Source organism: Anoplopoma fimbria, chromosome 19 (genome assembly GCF_027596085.1).
Source record: "Anoplopoma fimbria isolate UVic2021 breed Golden Eagle Sablefish chromosome 19, Afim_UVic_2022, whole genome shotgun sequence".
In the NCBI taxonomy this organism is placed as follows: domain Eukaryota; kingdom Metazoa; phylum Chordata; class Actinopteri; order Perciformes; family Anoplopomatidae; genus Anoplopoma; species Anoplopoma fimbria.
Genome location: NC_072467.1, coordinates 8,556,716 through 8,575,662, shown reverse-complemented (window position 1 = coordinate 8,575,662; position 18,947 = coordinate 8,556,716). Strand labels below are relative to the sequence as shown.

Sequence of the window (18,947 nt, the reverse complement as noted above, 5' to 3'; positions counted from 1 at the left end):
AATCACATGCACAATCTTCCAGCATTAAAATTGTTTCAGTTAATTATCTCAAAATACACGACTCGTCTCAAGCTGCTGCAGGCTGTCAGTCTTCTTATCAAAGCCTCAGATGATAAAATTAAATTAAAAGGACTTGAATCTCTTATATTAAAGCCAGAGTATTTAAGATGGACAACAAGTCTTGGTTTGTAATAATTAGCTTCTTTAATAAACTGTGTGATACACTTAAAATAAGCATGTCTTTTTTTTTGACAGCTACGAGTCTGAGGATTTATATGCACATTTAAATGAGAGTGTTTGATAACACTAGTAGTGAAATAGACAGAACTATTCATCAAATATAACCACAGGAATCCCAAACTGTTAAAACCTATTTTTAATAATTTGTTTAGCTTAAATTAGTCTCCATCTTTTTTCTCAGTGGTCTTTCCACATGCATCACTTCTGGGAGTACACATACCCCAGATTGGGAGTAGCAGGCAGAGGCACTTAGAGGTGGCTTATTCATTAACTCTGTTGACACGGACCCTCAGGCCGCCATGTGATACAGACTGTGTGTGTGTGTGTGTGTGTGTGTGTGTGTGTGTGTGTGTGTGTGTGTGTGTGTGTGTGTGTGTGTGTGTGTGTGTGTGTGTGTGCTGGCTGACAGAGAGCCTGCTAATAACTGCTGACTGACCTGTGATATGGGCTGGTTAACGTAGACCCATCCAGTGACAGGGTTGACCTGCAGGTACTCAGGCTGCTCCAGGGACATGGAGTAAGTGATAGCCGCATTAGTTCCAAAGTCGTCATCATGAGCTGCCACGCGAAGGAAACTAGTACCAACCAAAGTGTCTTCTCTCAGAAAGTCTACAGGGGATAGAAATAATGTATGTGCACTCAGTTTGCTGGTCCAAGAGTAGAAAAGTACAAGGCTGCTGGTAAAGGTTGGTAAAGGTCAAGCATGAGGGCTGTTGGTTACAACTTTGGGACATGGTTATTATTTAAAACTAATTTAGGTTATTATCAAGGTTTTTTTTGTGTCTATTTTCAATTTTCACATAGAGATGGAATTCATTATGCTGGAGAATGAATGGTATGTCTTTTCCCCCGCAAATAATACCCAATGTGGAGGCTTATTTACTACATTCACACTCGAAAACAAATCCTCAACAAATTTACTCAATTAAAATGAAAAAGGAGAACCACTCACCCTCTTAACCTCAGCGTTTTTAAGGTTCTTGTTGTGCTTCGGCTCTAACAATACACATTTTTGTATCAGTTGTACCAGCATGTATTTTGTTTTAATTACTTACACTCATAGCGCAAATTCTCAAACTTGGGGCTGTTATCATTCTGGTCCAGTATTTGGACAGTGAGCTGACAGATGCCGATGAGCGGCTCCTCCGCCCAATCAGTGGCCGTTACTGTAATTGAATACTCTCTCTGACGCTCTCTGTCGAACCGTCTGGCTGTCACAATTGCTCCTGTGAATACAGAACAAAAACCACGCCAAACACACACACACACACACACACAAATGTATTTAAATTCATCCAGGCATTGAAACATTCTCCAATTCCCCTATCAACGGCTGCATCCATTCATCCATCAATTCCTCTTGCGTCTATCTATGAATCTAACCATCCACACATAAATCAAGAAAACAAGTAAACACTTGCACATTTCTCTGAGTAAGTCAAGCATCTCTTTCAAGTGCAGTGTCTTTGTTATTAAATCTTGAGATGAAAAAAATAGAACAGACATAACGTGTTGGGACTTCAGAACAGCTTTCCCTTTATTATGTGTAGAGCCATTTTTATAACACCTAGATTGACCAGATTAAATGAAATGATGATCGACAGACAGGCTTTGGCATTTAACTCATTCTTGGGAACAGCAACTTGAATTATATGAACATTTCCTCTTCTGGAACCTTGAATTAGAGATGTCAATTACCATTAACATGCAGCACTGCCTATCTACAGTAAACTCAGTGCTCTAATTGAGACCTGTTTTAGCCCAGACAATCCGTGACCGCTGTACCTGTGTCTGGATGAATTCTGAAAGCAGGCATGGCGCTGTCTCGGTGCATTAAGCCATATTTGACTTTTCCATTTGCTCCCTCATCTGCATCCACCGCATGCACTTGCAACACAAAAGTCCCTGTTGGCTGGTTCTCCAGCACTGAAGCCTGCTCCCGATATCGCTGGCACTGAGATAGAGAGAGGGAGGGGGAGAGAAAGAAGGAGAGACACACAAATATAAGAAGCAATACTCATATATGAAAAATAGACAGTGAGATATGATGCATAAATGAGAATACAGGGATCAAAGAAACATAAACTCATTAAGTAGAAGGTCACTACGCACACATAGGGAGGTACAGCGCATGAAAAACAATATGGAAGTTAAAGATACAATAGCCCACATCTAAGGAAATAAAAACACTTGAGCTGATTTCTTTTGAAGAGCCAGCAGTGAACAGCTTTGTCTAAACCAGGAATTCAATCCATTCCCCTCATGAACATATGCCCCAGATAAAGAGCGGCTCTCTGGAGTCTTTCTCTTTTGAAATCATATATAAATGCTAGCTACTCTTTCAATAGAATGACCATGAAAAATGGAAAACAATAGGCGAGGAGGAGCTTGAGTGAAACAGAGGGAGGGAGATGGATCAAAGCATGTGAGCGAGCGATATAAAGAAGAATAATGCAAGGGGTCCATGGGATGTGATGGCACAGACAGTGTGGCCTGTAGGTAGCTGTTCATAATAATCACATAATATCAGACATAAGGTCATCCCAGCCCAGATGGATTCGGAGGCGTAACTTGATATTTAAAACACATCAAGTTGCCAAGACTTGCAGCCCACCCGAAAGACCTCAGGAGAGCATGTCTTCTGCCGAAGTTCAAGTCATTCCTAATTAAGGAGGAAGTTAATTAAACAGGTAAAGTATATTGTGATAATATTGCACTTTTTTTTTCGTAAATTAATTGAAATCCCAACGGAGCGCCTAAAGATAGAGTGGGTGTGCTAATCAGAACTCCTGGGAAAACAGAGCGGAGACCAGGGAAATGCGAACGCCAGGGCAAAAAAATAAAAGCTGGAGAGTGGGACGAGGAGAGGGAGGAAGGAGTGATAGACAGAGGAATAACTGAAGAGTACCGAGTGGATGAGACACACAGGCAGATGAGAGAAGAATGGAACAATATTGCGGAGACACATTCTTTGAATCGAGGCAGAACAACTGACTGTTGGCTATTAGGAAGGCTTCGGGTTGACAGCAACAACAATAGCAACAACAACAAAAACAATGGTTTATATGAATTGTTCAAAATTTTGGAAAACTTGTTTTGTCACCTTTAGACAGAGCCAAGCTAGCTATTTCATGTTTCCAGTATTTATGGTAAGCTAAACTACCTGTGTTAATTCCATATTTATCGTGAAGACATGAGAGTTATCATCTAACTCTCTGCAAGAAAGCAAATAAGTGTATTTCCAATAAACAATACCCTTAAAACTAATTGTAGATTGATTAAAGGGAAAATCTGGTGTTTTTTCAACCTTGTGCTGACTTCGCAATAGCCACCTGAGTTGATGATTTATGAGAGGAGGACCCGAGTTGGAAAAATCCTCACCTCCTCGAATACAGGTTTGTTGTTGTTGACATCGTCGACTCCAACAATGACTCGTGCGGTGGAGAAGAGAGGGTGCGGCCCGCCGGATGCGTTGTCATCTGTGGCTGTTACATTCAGGACGTACTCCAGGCCTTGAAGCTTGGGCAGGGGAGTGGAGCGGAGGCGGATCAACCCTGCAAAGAGCACAGGCCCATTAAATTACACATTATAAAACATGGTCCCTCCTTACGCATTAAGCACAACCATTCCATTAGCCATTAAGCAGGATGTTATTGCCACTGTGGCCTTGCACGTTGAGGAATGTGCTATCAATAAAAACACAGCAGAAAGAGCATACTGCATGTTGTTGTTCTTCAAATCGGGCTGCGAGATAGCGACTGATGGAAAAATTCACATCAGAATTTCACAGAAAGGTAAAAAATCTGATAGGCAGACTAAAGCCATAAACCCAATTTCACAGTGGTGATTTTGCCACATTGGTAATCTAATAATTGCATGCTCTCCCCTAAAGATGCCCGTCCAGCTCAGGCACTTGAGCAAAAACATAAAGTAGTAAGTGACTCGGGTTAGAAGTTAACCAGGCTCAGCAGATGCCTATTAGCTGTTCCTCTCTCCCCCTCTGTCTGCTTTCATGTAACAGTCAAGATAAAAGGTGGGATAAAAGGATGCAGCATCTGAGTCAACATATTTCTCGCCTACAGAAACACAAAAACATCGGAGGTTGCAGGACGAACAAGCAGCCTGTGATGTGGGGGGGGACTCATTGAAGTGAGAGCATCGGGAGATTTTTTATTCTCTCGCTGCGTTTCTATTCATCTCTTTCAATGCTCTTGATTAAAGACAACACAGCGTGCTGATACGTACAGATGCGAGCGCCTGGCTTTCCTCTCTCCCAATTTACTTGTGATCCTGGCTGCCCACAGAGCAGAGAAGGGTCCTGGCTCCTAATGACAATGTGTGACGTTGACAGCACTGCACCACTACATTAAAATAAGTGAAGCGTGGGATGTACACGGTAATTCTCCCGGCTTAAATGTCAACCTTGTTTACAAATGCGACATGAGCTCCAGCAGCTATTCAATGAGCCAGCACTCTTCGCATCTACAATAAGTGGGAAGCCACATAGTAGGTTTTCTTGCACCCAAAGGATATCAGCCTTAACGTTTTCTTGCTCCAAGGATACACGGAAAGGGTGGAGAGGAATATAAAAAGATGACACAAAAGAAAGAGGAGCTGTCAGAGCGCAGCCTTAAGATTGTGAGCTATGATAGAGCAGTTGTTGTGAAATTGAATTGAAAGGGTTGGGTGACAAATGTCACAGTGATTGCCACTGGTTTCGGATCAAAGGGTAAATAAAAAAAGATAAACTGTGCAGTCACCAATGCTGGAAAGCTCAGAAACATTGCTCTCTGTATACGCAAAAAAATGTGAGAAAATTTCCCAAATAATGTCATCGTTTATATTTATGTCCCCAATCATAGAAGAACGGCGGTCGTATTGAAATTACAGCTTTTAATATCATCTTTCAATATCTTTCCACATTGACTTTGAAAGTAGAGGGCGTTCATTGCCCACCACTGTAGCAGAAATGTATTAGAGGAAATTGAATGTGTGATTTGACGGAAAGCCTGTCAATTAGAACGAGAACTGCAAATGTTAAGCCTCGCCGGGAAAATTAAGAAGTATCACCTTTCTGGCTGTCAATGACAAAGTTTCCTTCCTCATTTCCTGCTGTTATGGAGTAGATTATACCATCGCCGTCTGGGTCCTTGGCCAGAACTGTGGCGACGAGGGTGTTGGGCCCCGCGTCCTCGGAAACAAACGTTCGATATCTGCAAAGTGGAACTCAAGCTTTTACAAGTGCAAGAAAGTGAGTGTACACACATGGAAGTCACAAGTCAAATGATAGAAACACACACAGACAGGAGATACGAGTCATTTACACTGTCCACAGCATCAGCAGGCTGATTAGACTTATGGTTGTGGCTTTTGCTTGTCACAATGATTTAACCTGTCCTTTTAGCCGGCCAGACTAGAGACAAATGATGATGTCTACTGGGATGGTGAAGTCATTGGACAAATGGGGCTTCCACATACCCAGCCCACTGTGGGCCGTTTGATCCAGTGCCTTTTAAAATGTCAACAGTGATTTGCTTGCTCTGAGGAGCTGGGGCAGCGAGATGCCCAGCGCAACACAGGAGACTGATATACCACCGTGGGACAAAGCAAGATGGGGTGGAGATGAACTGCGTGACTTGGAGGACGCGGAGATGAAAAGAAATGGCAAACAGAGCAGAGGGGAGAGAGGGGCAAATGACAAAAAAGACGGCTGGCACTGAAATGACAGGTAAAGTGATGTGTGGGAGTGAGAGGGAAGAGAGAGGAGCGGGAGGAAGAGAGAGGAAGTCTGACAGACGTAGAGAGGAGTTGGATACACTGTAAGAGGGGGCGGTGTTCTCACAGAGTTTGAGTTGATTCGTCAGCAGAACTCATCTCCTGTGAGATGCTCTGCTGTATCCTCTTCTAATGCGTGTGTGCGTGTGTGTGTGTGTGTGTGTGTGTGTGTGTGTGTGTGTGTGGGTGTGAGTGTATGTAAGTATGTGTGTTGGGGGGTGGGCGTCTGTGTCTGTAGTGAGAAGTCAGAGGTGATTGATGGTTTACAGAAGAACGCTGATGGGTGATTCATCTCCGCCAGCTGCGGCAGTCTCCGTGGCAACATGAGTGACCCGTAATCTGTCACCCGGCTCAGAGGCCACCTCTCCGCAGCTCTCTGGGATGAGAAGTATACACTCCCTTGGCTTTTCTTCCTCAAGCAGCTCCCTTCATCTCACTGAACTGGGAAGTTGTACTCAGACGGAGGAAGCCTGCCTGTCCGTCTGATGGCCTGTGTGTCGGGCTATTTGCATTTTCACAGACTCCCTGCCTGTCCGTCGCTCACTTTTAGCCTCTCTATTCCTCATTCAGATGACAACTCAGACGTCATGCCAGGAAACATCGGCCTGTCCACTCACATGTCGGGGTATATATCAATAAGTCTGACTCGAAGATTCATGTCATAAACCCCACTGTATCCATCAGTCGACCTCTACATGTCTGTCTTTTGCGGTTTTTGTCCACTCTGCTCCTCTTCTGCCCTCACAGTGCTTATCTACATCTCAGCAAGCCACAGTGTGACGAAGCGTCCAACACACCCTAGCTGGCAAAATGCCTGCATTTCTAACTATCTGTCTGCTGGTCTGGCAAGAGAATTTGTCTGACTGCCGACAGGCTCCTCTGTTTATCTGCATATCTGACTGGCTGTCTCCCGTCTACTCGCTGTGCATGTTTTGGTATTCTCTTCTCGCTCGCCCTGCAACCATGTTTCAGTGTTTTTTCTTCACAGCTTTATGTTTGTCTGCTTAAATCTGCACCTCTTTGCCCGCCTGTTTGGCTCTGTGTCTAGCCACCCACCGAGACTGACATCTGACAATGCAACAAGAGCGAGTAACAGAGGTATGCAACAGTCTGCTGTGAAGGTCATTGAAACATGAATGACAGGACAAGCGGCTTACTCTTTTGGGGGAATAAATGCAGTGGAGCCACAGTGACAGTTACTGCCCACCCACTCACACAGCTTTGCCAAGAAGGCGGTCGAGGACACACTGGATTGCATCCGAATGTCAGTTTACTGCGTATGTTTGGAGAAGGCCAAAAATAAACTCCAGCGAATGCCGTTTGAATGCAGGATTTTACTAGAATACTGAACAAGAGTCGTTTTCAGAAAAAAACCCAGAACATACTATGAAGGTAACAATGTCATACTGTGTCTGTGGTTAATGTGTGAGAAGTAACAGGTTGTTCTGATGCCAGATTGCTGTGATTAACACACCGAGTAAAATATATAATTTTTGTCTAACTGGTGTTGCTTTTACTACAGGGCAGTGAAAGCAAGTTGGCCACTATTCATAGCATGACTCGCAGTATCAAATTGTGTTACGACGAATAGCCTGAAGGGAGGCAGGTCTGTGATGTTTAATGTAACAACCTATTATATATCTGTGATGCAACTACCTTCTCTACTCATAGAGCAAAGCTTCGATGTAATGGGGTGTGATCAGCAGAGATAAAGCAGTGCCAGCAGCAGGAAAGTTATTTAAAATTGTCATCTTGGTGACAAACTTTGATCTTTGCAGCAGAACTCTGGCCAAGTTGTGACTGTTTATCTGGTTTTGGGCCACAGTAACAAAGCATACAGCATAACAAGTGAACCATGAGCATTTTGCTTTTTGTGCATGAAAGGTGCCTGAAAAATAAACGTATTATGTTAACTGAATCAACATTCACAAAAACGAATACACTGTATACTTTTCATAATAGCTTATTGATCCACTCATAGCACCTTTGTCTTGGCCTGGCACTTTTTTATTCCAATATATATTCTTCCAGATGCTACGTTTTGAGCCCTCAATAAGTAAGAATTCATATTGATAACTACATCAATATCAGCTTTTTCTTATTGGTCACATCTTGGTCATGATTTTATTGTTGTCTGGCAGAAAGGCAGAATAAACTGCGAACAACTATGGCCAAAATCAACCAGACAAATGATGGACAGGTATTTCATAAGTGGTAAAGCTCCTCACACAGGCTGGGAGAATTCAGGCGCCTCATCGTTGATGTTTGCCATCCTCACACGGACCGTGGCGGTTCCGGAGTGAGGCTCGTCCCCGCTGTCCATCGCCATCACCACAAATTCATACAAATGGTTGGGCCTCTCATAGTCCAGACGGCCAGCAGGGAAAACAGTCCCATGGGGTGAAATGCTGAAGTCCGGGCTCAGGGTATAATAGGTGAGCTCAGCGTTTAACCCCGAGTCACAGTCTGTGGCCAACACTGGCGGGAGAGGGAATACATCACACAAGGACCATCAGTTTACAGTTAATCAAAATGAGCTGATGAGATGGCTTCAGCTGATGACTATGTTGACATCTCTGTGGATCATTATCTCTTTATGGCTTTGCAAAACATGTAATAGATCAAAATCTCTGACAGCTACAATTAAAAGCACACAAACAGCACTGTGCCTCTCTATCATTTGCAAAAATCAGATTGAAAACAGCTAAAAAACCTAATGAAATAAACCAGATGTTTTTTTTCTTTCTGCAGGGACTGTTTAGAGATTATAATGTTCTAAGGTAATTAAACAGAAGAACTATAGATTCGTTACTCACGTTTGATGGGAATACAGCCACATACATTGACGCCCTTGGTTGCAGTGCTAATTTAAGTTTGCTATTTGGTGAATTTCACTTAAACTCCCTGTTTCATACACAGACCCTGTAGAGTCTAGCTCATAACGCTTGCATATTGCATATTCTTTTGATGTGTTTATTTCCTCTGTGTCAAGTATCAGTACCAGCAGCACATGCATCGCAATGCTTTATTCTTTCCTCAGTGTTTTGTTACAGCTCAAGACTGGCAATTTACTATACACTCTTTGCATAGTGTGTATAATGTAACGGGCTCATTAAATGCTAAATAATTAAAGTAGTAAATTTCCCTTAAACTTCACTCACAAGTGCTTTTAACTCAAGATTATTTATATCTTCTCCTCAGTTGTAGTGATAGCCTCATTGTGAAGTATTCATCTGTGTCTTTGCCCAATAGAATGCAAGCTGATTGGGGGACTTCACCCCCTTGGTGCCTCAAAACTTTGACATTTCATTAGTTAGCGAGCAGTCCAGGAGATTGAGAAATTAACTTGTTTTCTCTCTTTCTTTCAGGTTTTTTTCCCCCTTGATCTGAGTTGCTGGGGGCCTTCTGGGCTTTTGTCAGGGGCAGTTTTATTGAAATATAAACTCACACATTTTCGAGATGTATCAGCAAGTCTATTTGAAACAAAATTATCTAACTTTCCTCATAGGTAGCTCTTTCAGAAGACTCCCTGTCTTCACTCACTCTACCTTTGATCTCTCCTCTGAAGAGTTCTTCCTGTTGTATTGGTTGTTTTATTTGTTGTTGATGCATTGGTTTGTATTGGGTGCCATTTTCTCCTTCGTTTGGCTCTGCATCGCTTACACTTTTCTATTGCTCCACGCTGTGTATTGTAATAATTTAGAATTAAATTAGTTTAATTTTTCTCACCGAGAATCCGCTAGAAATAATTACCCACCCTGAGATTCTCAGGTATCACCTATGGTAGTCCATGGAGGACTGAAGTCCCACAGGTGCAGACAACAGTCAACAAGGTGAAATCCTGAACACTGGGTCATTCCTTTACTTTTTCTTTCTTTTCCTTTCAATTTTTGACTTAAGCCCCTGTTAATTTGTTAGTAAAGTAGAAGAGAATGTAGTAAATTATTAAATCCTGTTGAGGTACTTTTTCATTGAAGGCTGTAGCTTGACATTGCAAAGGGATCCTGAAGGTACAGTATATAAAAATGGAAATCTCATGAGTGCAATCAGAGGTGTAATTTCTTCAAACCGCAAACTAGAAAAAGGTGATAGTCACAGTGGCAAAACACATTTGTTAGAAACACAAGTTTCATTATAAGGAACATTATGGAACAGAAACTGAATCTGATTAATATTACAGTAAATTTCTACTGCTCCCTCGGCCGGAACTTTTCTTCATTGGTGTGTATTTTTACAAACATTTCTGCTCAAGTTAAGCAGTGGCAATGGCAAGACATTCGCCTTCAGCCTCATAATTGATAATTATAAGGTAGCCTCATGCAGTAACAGATAAATTGACATGCCATCATTCATACAGTACCTAATTAATCAAAACAAATGTATGCTGTCTTTGTAGCAGCTAGTTTAGCTCAGTATTACTGAGCCCATATGAGCACAGATCTGAAAGATCTATTAGTTTCCTTCAGTATGGAAAAATGGAAGCATTATGGGTCAATAAGCTGAAACAATGACTCAAGGTCTGAAATGCAGCGTTAGCTTTCTTCCAGAATATATCTGTTGTTTTCCTGCAAAAAAATAGTTTTTGGGATAGTTTCTCTCTCCACTTCAAAAAGAAACAGATGGATGTGGTATATGGGGTCTCACCCTGAAGCAGGGATGTTGCCGTGGTTACAGTCTCAGGGACTCCATCCACACTGTAGATAGATTGGAGAAACTCTGGGACACAATCATTCTCATCCGTTATCAACACCTGAACCTGATTAGCACCAGTGTGATGGGATAAGAGCAGAAGAGAAGATCGGGAGAGGAGAAAAAAACAGACAAAATCAGAGCAGTAGAATACAAAATTAGCTTCTCTTTAAAAACCCTCACATCTAGGAGATAACCATATGGTATTCTCTGAACAGGAGGCTGACCGCAAAGCTTAATATAAATTTCATTTTATAGTTTCTCAAATTGCCAGTTCAACACATCCTTTATCTTCCACTTCATGATTTTCCTGAGTCGAAAATAGAAATGTTCTGAGCATGTGTGTTTTTTGTGACAAAGGCCCTTAGCCGACTACCCCCCCCCCCCACACAAGCTCCCTGTCACCACTATGTGTAAAGTGTGAAGTGACAGCTGAGTAATAGTCCTGAAATAGCTGGGATAGGTTTTCCCAGTTTCCATCTCCAACCCCGCAACATGCAGCTGAGCAGAGAGAGATTTTGCCCGCTGAATCTGTGGTACGAAGTGAGTGCCTGACATGATAATTGGGTAACAAAATCTTTGAATTAATAATTCAAATGATCCTGAATAGTTTATCTAGAAATATTCGTTTGCGAATGAGGTTCTCGGATTATGAGTTCTTATGCCAAGTGCCTCAGAGTGTGTGCTATATTTTTCCATAGTTCATCTCCAGATCACACTCTCAACAACAAGCACTTACTGTGACACAAAGACAAAAGGGTGAAACAAACTGTTGAAAAAAAAATTCACTTGGGCCCCTCGGTTGACTTGTTAACATTTCAAAAAACCATACAGCCGTGCCATTCCCGTAGACAGCCACAAACTCTGCTGCTTCTCCTCTGTGGTTATCGCCAAGTAGCGTGATGTCAATAGGTCAGCGCTGCGATCAGATCATTGCCGCTAATGCAGACTTGTCAGCCGCATAACTTTTAGGTGAAAGGGGGGTCTGTCTGAGAGCTTTGTGAAAGTCCAGTGGGAGAGCAAAACGCAGCAAATCTCAGCAACAAAGCATGTTTTTTTATTTCAGTTTATTTCAGCAGTCAGAGTAAATGCTTGTGTGACAGCTGCAATAATAAAAACATCACAGTAGACCTCAGCTTTGTGCTTATTTGACCTGAGTGCATGAACTCGTATGTGACTCATGCTTGCTGCCTGTATCACTCTCTAATAAACTAACCTCTGTGGCACTGCTGAGGCTGCCGGGCTCTTCGCTAGCTCGCACCATCAGCAGGTAGCGCCGCTGATCACTCTCGTAGTCTAGCGTCCTGGTCAGACTGATCTCCCCTGTCTCCTGTCTGATGCTGAAAAGGCTACTGGGATTGATCAGCAGGCTGTAGCTGATTGGCTGCTTCTGGAAGGAAATGGCAAACACCACCACGAAGCTGCAGAACACAGAAAAAGCAATACAAAAAAAGAAAAGGAGCAACAGTCTTTATTATTCGATTTCAGTTGTGCTCATGTTGGATTAAAATCGAAATCCTTTTCATACATCAGCACTGCGCTGTGAAAAAATCAATCACTGTATGGCCCATTGACTATATGCTATAAACACAGTCAATCAGTACTTGTCAGTTCTGTGTAATAACGTCATACTATTATGCAGATATCAATGTTTATTTTCACGGTTTAGAGAGTTTGTGTTCCCCTAATGGTGTGAGATGATGATATGTCAATTCATGCTTGAGTGCACCGGTGTGTCCAAATGAATATTCATCAGCATGGGTCTTAACAGGTAGCGTTTTGGAGTCAACACCTGAGACAAGAGTGTGTCTTTCTGCATGTCTGTATTTGCTATTATAGGACTTGTTTTTGCAGAAACATTTATGCATGCATATTCAATTTCAATTGTTAAAAATGAAGGTTATTATACAGGGATGCATGTGTAAAACTGTTCTTTTGTGAGTGAATCAGTATGCTTTGAAGCACACATTCGTCCTAGTCTTCAGCAATTTAAAGATATGAGGTACACTGACAATACAATTTTTAATAATGCTCTGCTTTATTGTGTCCTTCAGTATCAGAAAATTATACCCATTGAGGCAACAATAAAGAATCCGACAAAGAGTGTTTGGTGATAACCACAAGGGGAAAAAAAAACACATTTGAATAAAAGCCCCAGCATTACTGTTTAACTACAAGGAAAGACTTCAAAAATATATCACATTACTGCAAAATACCGTCGTCACACAATGTTGGAAATAACACAATATATATATAGCAGCCCTAATTAATCGTCCCTGAGTGAATGTTAACACATGCAGTACTCACGGCTGTCCTTCAGGCGTGTTCTCTGGTATGGAGATGGCGTAGCTAGTGTTGGTGAACTGGGGCGCTCTGGCTCCTGCCACTACAGAGAGCATGGCTGGGGCACTGCGGCTGCCCAGGCCGTCGAGGGCCACGACACTTAACAAGTACTCTCTGTCTCTCTGAAGCACCAGCCCTGTGGTCACCACCTGGCCCGTCTTCTTGTCCACCGCAAAGCAGCCGTCACCACCTATGGGGAAATACAATGGCTTCATTTTTTCAAGTGCTGGATCCAAACCAATCCAATCCTGCTGGCTTGAATACTAACTTGGAAATGTTACCCAAATGGCAATTTGAAATAGGTGATTCTGTCTTGCTGGGTTTGCTGAGTTAAGGCTCACTACACATAAAGAGTTTTTTTTTTTATTATGGTGTGAATCATGTGCAGATTGCAGTTCTAATGCAATCTTTCTGTGCAATTAATTTATGCATCAAAACATCTTAAAAGTGTGGACATATAAGTAAACAATATTACTCACACACTGAGTACCTTTAAATAAAATAAAGGCAAGGTAACACAAGGCTCTATTATCGCACATCACCCAAAGGATCAATATAGTGAAAGCAGCTTTATTAAAATGAGTTTAACAGCTTCCTCTACACCCCTATATCTTCACAACTCCCTCCTCTCACCTACCTCCTCACAACTCCCTCCTCTCACCTTCCTCCTTACAGCTTCCTCCTCTCACCTACTTCCTCATAGCTCTCCCCTCCCTAATCTCCCCTGTCTCCTCACAGCTCCCCCCTTACGGGTCCTTCCTCTCCCCTCACCCATATTCCCTATCTCCTTACAGGTCCTTCCTCTTTCGTCCTCCCTCTTCCCTATGTCATCATAGCTCCCTCCTCACAGCTCCCTTGTCCTTCAGCTCCAGAGGAGGGAGCTGTAAGGAGGGATCTGCAAGATGGGAGGAGAGAGGTGAGAGGAGGGAGCAACGGGGTTAAATGAAGGAGCTGTGAGGAGGGAGCTTTAAGGAGGGAGCTGAGAGTAAAGAGGTGGGAGGATGGAGGATGGATCCTTGAGAGTCGAGGTGAGAGGCTAGACTGGGAGGGAGGAGGCAAACCTGAGAAAGGGTGCTGGGACAAAGTGATTGTATGCTGCTCAAGTTCAATATTTTGGCTGTCACCATTTTGGCTTCCAAGTACAACCGAATGCAGAAAAATACATTTTGAGGCAACTGAAAAAGGTTACAATTAACGTTCATGAGCTGAAAACACACTTTGAAAGGGTCAAAGTTGGAAGACAAACAACACCAGACAAAGTTGTGGTAGGGAACTGTCAATCACAAGGTAGCCACGCGCCACGCCCTAAATCATACCCTGATTTATGTTCTATTTCACTTAAAATTGGACCACAATTTACTAAAGAACATCATGTCGTAATGACCAACACTTGAAACTAGCCAATGAGACAATAATCCCATTTACAATGTTTACTTAGGAAATAAATCAATTGAGAAGTAAGGCCATTTTCTCATTGACTTCTATGCAGTAGTAAGGTTGAGAAAGGACCATCGCCTGTACTTTTCATTGAGCAACTTACTCAAGGAGATAAGACCTGATCTGATGATATATAGTGTGAGTGACATATGCTAAATTCTCCTTGAAATTTAATCACGATGCCTAGATTTCTTGCAGACTTTGTTAGAGCACCTGAGATGGAGCTGAGCTTTATACTCATCATCAGGAGTTTAATCTTAGAGAGTTGGAGGTGATGTTCCTACATCCATCTTGAGGTATCATTGAGGCATGCTGTAGAAAGGACAGATAGAGCTAGGTATCATCAGCACAGCAGTGGTGAGCAAAACCATGAGAGCAGATAATTGGACTACGGGAGGTGGTGTATAAAAAAGAGAAGGGGACCAAACACCTTTCCTTGCGATACACCAGTCCATCCTTGAAGACTAGCAGGCAAGATGAATGCACTTCCTCCTCTTCCCAATTTTTAAAATTATTTTTAAATATTTTCTTAATATAAAGAAAAGCACCGCGATTCACTATAAGTTGACCTTCCCAAGGCTTGTTATGCAGATGAAGCAATTTTTAAGCACATAGCAATGTCTCTATTGAAGAATGCCTTTAACATTATTCAGACATCTCTGCTTTACTTCAAACTTGTACTGAATAAAATATGAATATTGCTCTCATCACTGTACACTACATGAAAATGTAGGCTGGGCCTCACTAGCAACAAGAAGAGAACTACTAGGCTATCATTTAAAGAGATGTGCGTGAGATTGTCGCTGATGGTGTTTGTATGTTGTACTCGTTAGTAGGATCAGTTCATGTTGTTCATTGGATCTGCTGGAAATATGAAAACTATAGAATATCAACAGACATATCCTTTATGTACAATCTAGAGGTTCTTGTCCTTTACTTGAGTATCTCTATTTTACAAAGTAGCAGTATTTATCATGCTGCATGGTAAATACTGTTATTTTTCATAGTACATTTTGTGATAATACTGCTGTACTTGCAGGACTGTAGTACCTTTACTTGTCACACCTGAAACCCTCTGGACTTTCTGACCATAAGTAGCGCTGTGGAGCAATGTTTTATTTATTGTGTCCCCCTTTTGTTTGCATCATACCGCGATTCACATTCTGCAGTTGGTTTCACACTTTTCTGCACATTGACAGTTGGTGGCAGTAACGCACCAACAAATGTATTAATGCGCCAAAGGCTGTGTAGAAGAAGACTGCAAGCAAGCAAACATGGATGTAAACGATGTATGATTTTAAATATTAAAAATGGGCTTTTTTTATGAGGAGGGAAAGCTTTCAACACATTTCATAGGCCACAAGGATACGCACACGTTTGTTTTGGTGAAATACACTGAATGTAAACACAACTTTTGTTTGCTCACAAGAAAACTCCACAGGGCGCCTTTAAATAAAATATCTTCTTTTTCCACTACTGTTTAATACAAAAAAATAGGATCAGACAGACTGACCTCGCTCATCAAAAGGCCAGCTACTCTTATCCTCTTGAGGTCTAAAAAGTTAAGCGCAGCATAAGAGGGTTAAATAAATACATTTGTTGAAATAGACTTATTTGAAGGCAAACTATTCAGTTTGCTCAAGCCTCACTTCTTACAAGAGTTTTAGCATGGTCATATAGATCGTTGGTACCTTGTGATAATTGGGTTTTAATGCACATAAGAAGAATTGAGCAATGGCCTGATGTGCGTCAAAGAGAGGTTTGTAGTGTTTTGTAAAGCCCCACTGGCAGGATTAGCACATCCCCCAAATCTCTGACATTCCAACAAGCCTCTATCCCCTCAACCACCAGGGGGTCCACTACTCTGGCAGACTTCCAACAGCCCACTGTGTGTGTGTGTGTGTGTGTGTGTGTGTGTGTGTGTGTGTGTGTGTGTGTGTGTGTGTGTGTGTGTGTGTGTGTGTGTGTGTGTGTGTGTGTGTGTGTGTGTGTGTGTGTGTTCATGCTTGCGTGATTCAGTGTGTGTATGAAACAGAAAGAAGCAGACAGATAGACGAGAGTGCATGATAAGTGCATAAACAAATGTGTGAAGTCCTCTGGCTGTGTGCCTATATGTGTGTGTAGAAGAGAGAGAGAGAGAGAGAGAGAGAGAGAGAGAGAGAAAGGACGGAGATACAAAGGCAGAGAGAGATAGGGTGACAGAGAGACAGAGAAACTAATGGAGACCTAAAGAGTGTATGAATGCATGAATGAATGTGTGAACGCCTGTGGCTGTCTGCTGTGCTGGTGATTGACTAGTTGTATTTATTTCCAAGGCTCCATAGCTCTGCTTACCTATTCTAACAACAACAACACAGCCTGTTTTAATACCACTTCTCATACATATCATGTGTGTGTGTGGGTGTAAATAGCAAAAGCTTACCATCAGACAAAAAGTATTCCACCTCTCCGCTTTTGCCCTCGTCCCCATCTCGAGCCCGGAGCTGGTAGACAAACGTTCTCGCGGTGGCCTCAGGGGACACTACAGCCAGGTAAGGGTACGGCTTCATATTCCACTCAGGGACGTTGTCATTGACATCAGTGATCTTCAGCTTCACCTTGTTCAGGTACCAGTCTGGGCCTAGGGGATAGAGCAGAGATAGTGACGAAGCTGTGGTTACTGAAAGTGACAGCTGTCATGTAACTGAGTGTGTGGATGGGAGACGAGCAGCCAGGGGAATCCGAAGCACCGACAAGCAGCAAGTCATCTGAGGGTAAAGGTATGTGAGATATAAATCCTCCCCAGTAGATAGTAAAACATAATGCTGCTCGTTAAGAACAAAGCCCGTCATTAAAAGATGTTTGGGTAGGAGCGCTTTGGATAAATATACAGGTAGAACTCCTAGGCACTCTCTTTCAAAGCTTGGGTCAGCAAAATTAGAAAAACAAGCAAGAGTAAGACAGATTTTGAAAGCATCCAACCAAAAAACCCAGCCCGGTGCTGCCAACTCTTTTCCAATGAAAGTAGCTATCAGCACATTTGGGTCAAATGAAATGATTGGATAGACTTGTTACAGTCTTGCAACAGCAACAGATACTAGATTTTTTTGTCAGAGCAATGGATTTAGGGATTTCTGTTGGGTAGTATCCAGCAGTGAGGTTGCAGACTACAACCAACTGAATTCCCCCTCCCCTCACCCCTCCCCTTTCAAGCGCGTCAGAGATCAATGGTGGCCTTCACGTAATGTAAAAATGCAGAAGGCTCTCTATAGGGCCCGAGTTTGGTTTGTCTGTTCTGGGCTACTTTAGACACATGGCTTGCACAACATGACAGGCTCTATGAAGGGGCACCGCTCCTTATGTAGATATAAAGGGCTCATTTTAAGGTAACATTAACACAACAATTCTTAGTTTTAGGTGATTATAAACTAATAAAAACATTATTATGAATACTATAATTTCTGCTAATAGATCTCCCTTAATCCTACACACTGGACCTTTAAAAGACAGTGTCTATGCGTTTTTTGGGGTATTTTTAAAAACCAAGTCCTTCTTGTATCTGCAGTGGGAAACTGATCCCAAGACAGTCTCCATTCAGCTTCAGAATTTTGGTCACAGCAAATCACCACACTATCCTGGCAATTTACCCACTATCTATCCACTTCCTTTTGCTTCACCATATCTGGCGGGTTGTAAGTGGATGTCAGGATTGCTGTTGGGGCCCATGGTGGAGGCTGGTGGACGTGGCGTCATCCTTCCAATCTCCAGCAGGGCTCCCATTCAGGAATCCAGACATCCAGGTTCCCATGGGAGAGAGAGCCTCAGCCACAATCTCATCTACCAAGTCTGTGTAAAGCTACCTTGATCTTCCCCCAGGGGCATAGGGATGATGCCTCATGGCTGCAGGCATTTTGTCACCTGCATACTGCCTCACTGGGGTGAATAAGAAGAATCCAGGAATCCAATTACCAACTCACGCACCCTGAGTCTGGGCAGACTGCAAGAGTGCAAGGAGAAGCTGTGTACAACTCCGCTGCAGTCTCTGTGACAGGAGCGTAGCGTGCCTTTTGTTGAAAACTGATGGTAGGGCATTGTTATCCACATTAAATACAATGGCACAATCTGGAAACAACATGCACAAAAAAAACTCCTGACAGAGTCACAGGCTCGATCTAGGGCACTTTTTGGGGGAACTCTATTCTTGCAAAGTGGAGCAAGTCACAGAATTGTGAGCTAAGACACTATATCTGCAGATATTGGCTGTGATCTTGTGTCAACGTGGCATGAAGGAATGTCAGAAGAGCTGCCAACCAGTTCAGTAGGCTGCGATCCGCAGAGGCCATCTGCCTTACCCCTGAGAAGAAGAGCCCCCCCGCCAGGACAAACACAAACACACACACAGATATAAACACAATCGCAGACATTTGACATAGAGGCGAGTCATCCCGTCACACCCAAACACATGCTTGCACACTTGATGTAGC

The 18,947-nt window shown here is 42.6% G+C and overlaps 1 protein-coding gene across 1 annotated transcript in view; it reads right to left on the bottom strand.

Moving 5' to 3' along the window:
• The window catches only part of LOC129108242 (neural-cadherin-like), a 79,430-nt gene that overhangs the window by 37,689 nt on the left and 22,794 nt on the right, over positions 1–18,947 (bottom strand). Inside the window, exons 2-11 of the mRNA XM_054619961.1 lie at positions 16,907–17,104; positions 13,012–13,237; positions 11,921–12,125; positions 10,660–10,771; positions 8,244–8,493; positions 5,311–5,453; positions 3,622–3,794; positions 2,026–2,194; positions 1,296–1,466; positions 677–849 (exon numbers count right to left, since the gene is read on the bottom strand). Coding sequence (XP_054475936.1) covers positions 677–849; positions 1,296–1,466; positions 2,026–2,194; positions 3,622–3,794; positions 5,311–5,453; positions 8,244–8,493; positions 10,660–10,771; positions 11,921–12,125; positions 13,012–13,237; positions 16,907–17,104 — 1,820 coding nt within the window. The remainder of the gene's footprint in view (positions 1–676; positions 850–1,295; positions 1,467–2,025; positions 2,195–3,621; positions 3,795–5,310; positions 5,454–8,243; positions 8,494–10,659; positions 10,772–11,920; positions 12,126–13,011; positions 13,238–16,906; positions 17,105–18,947) is intronic.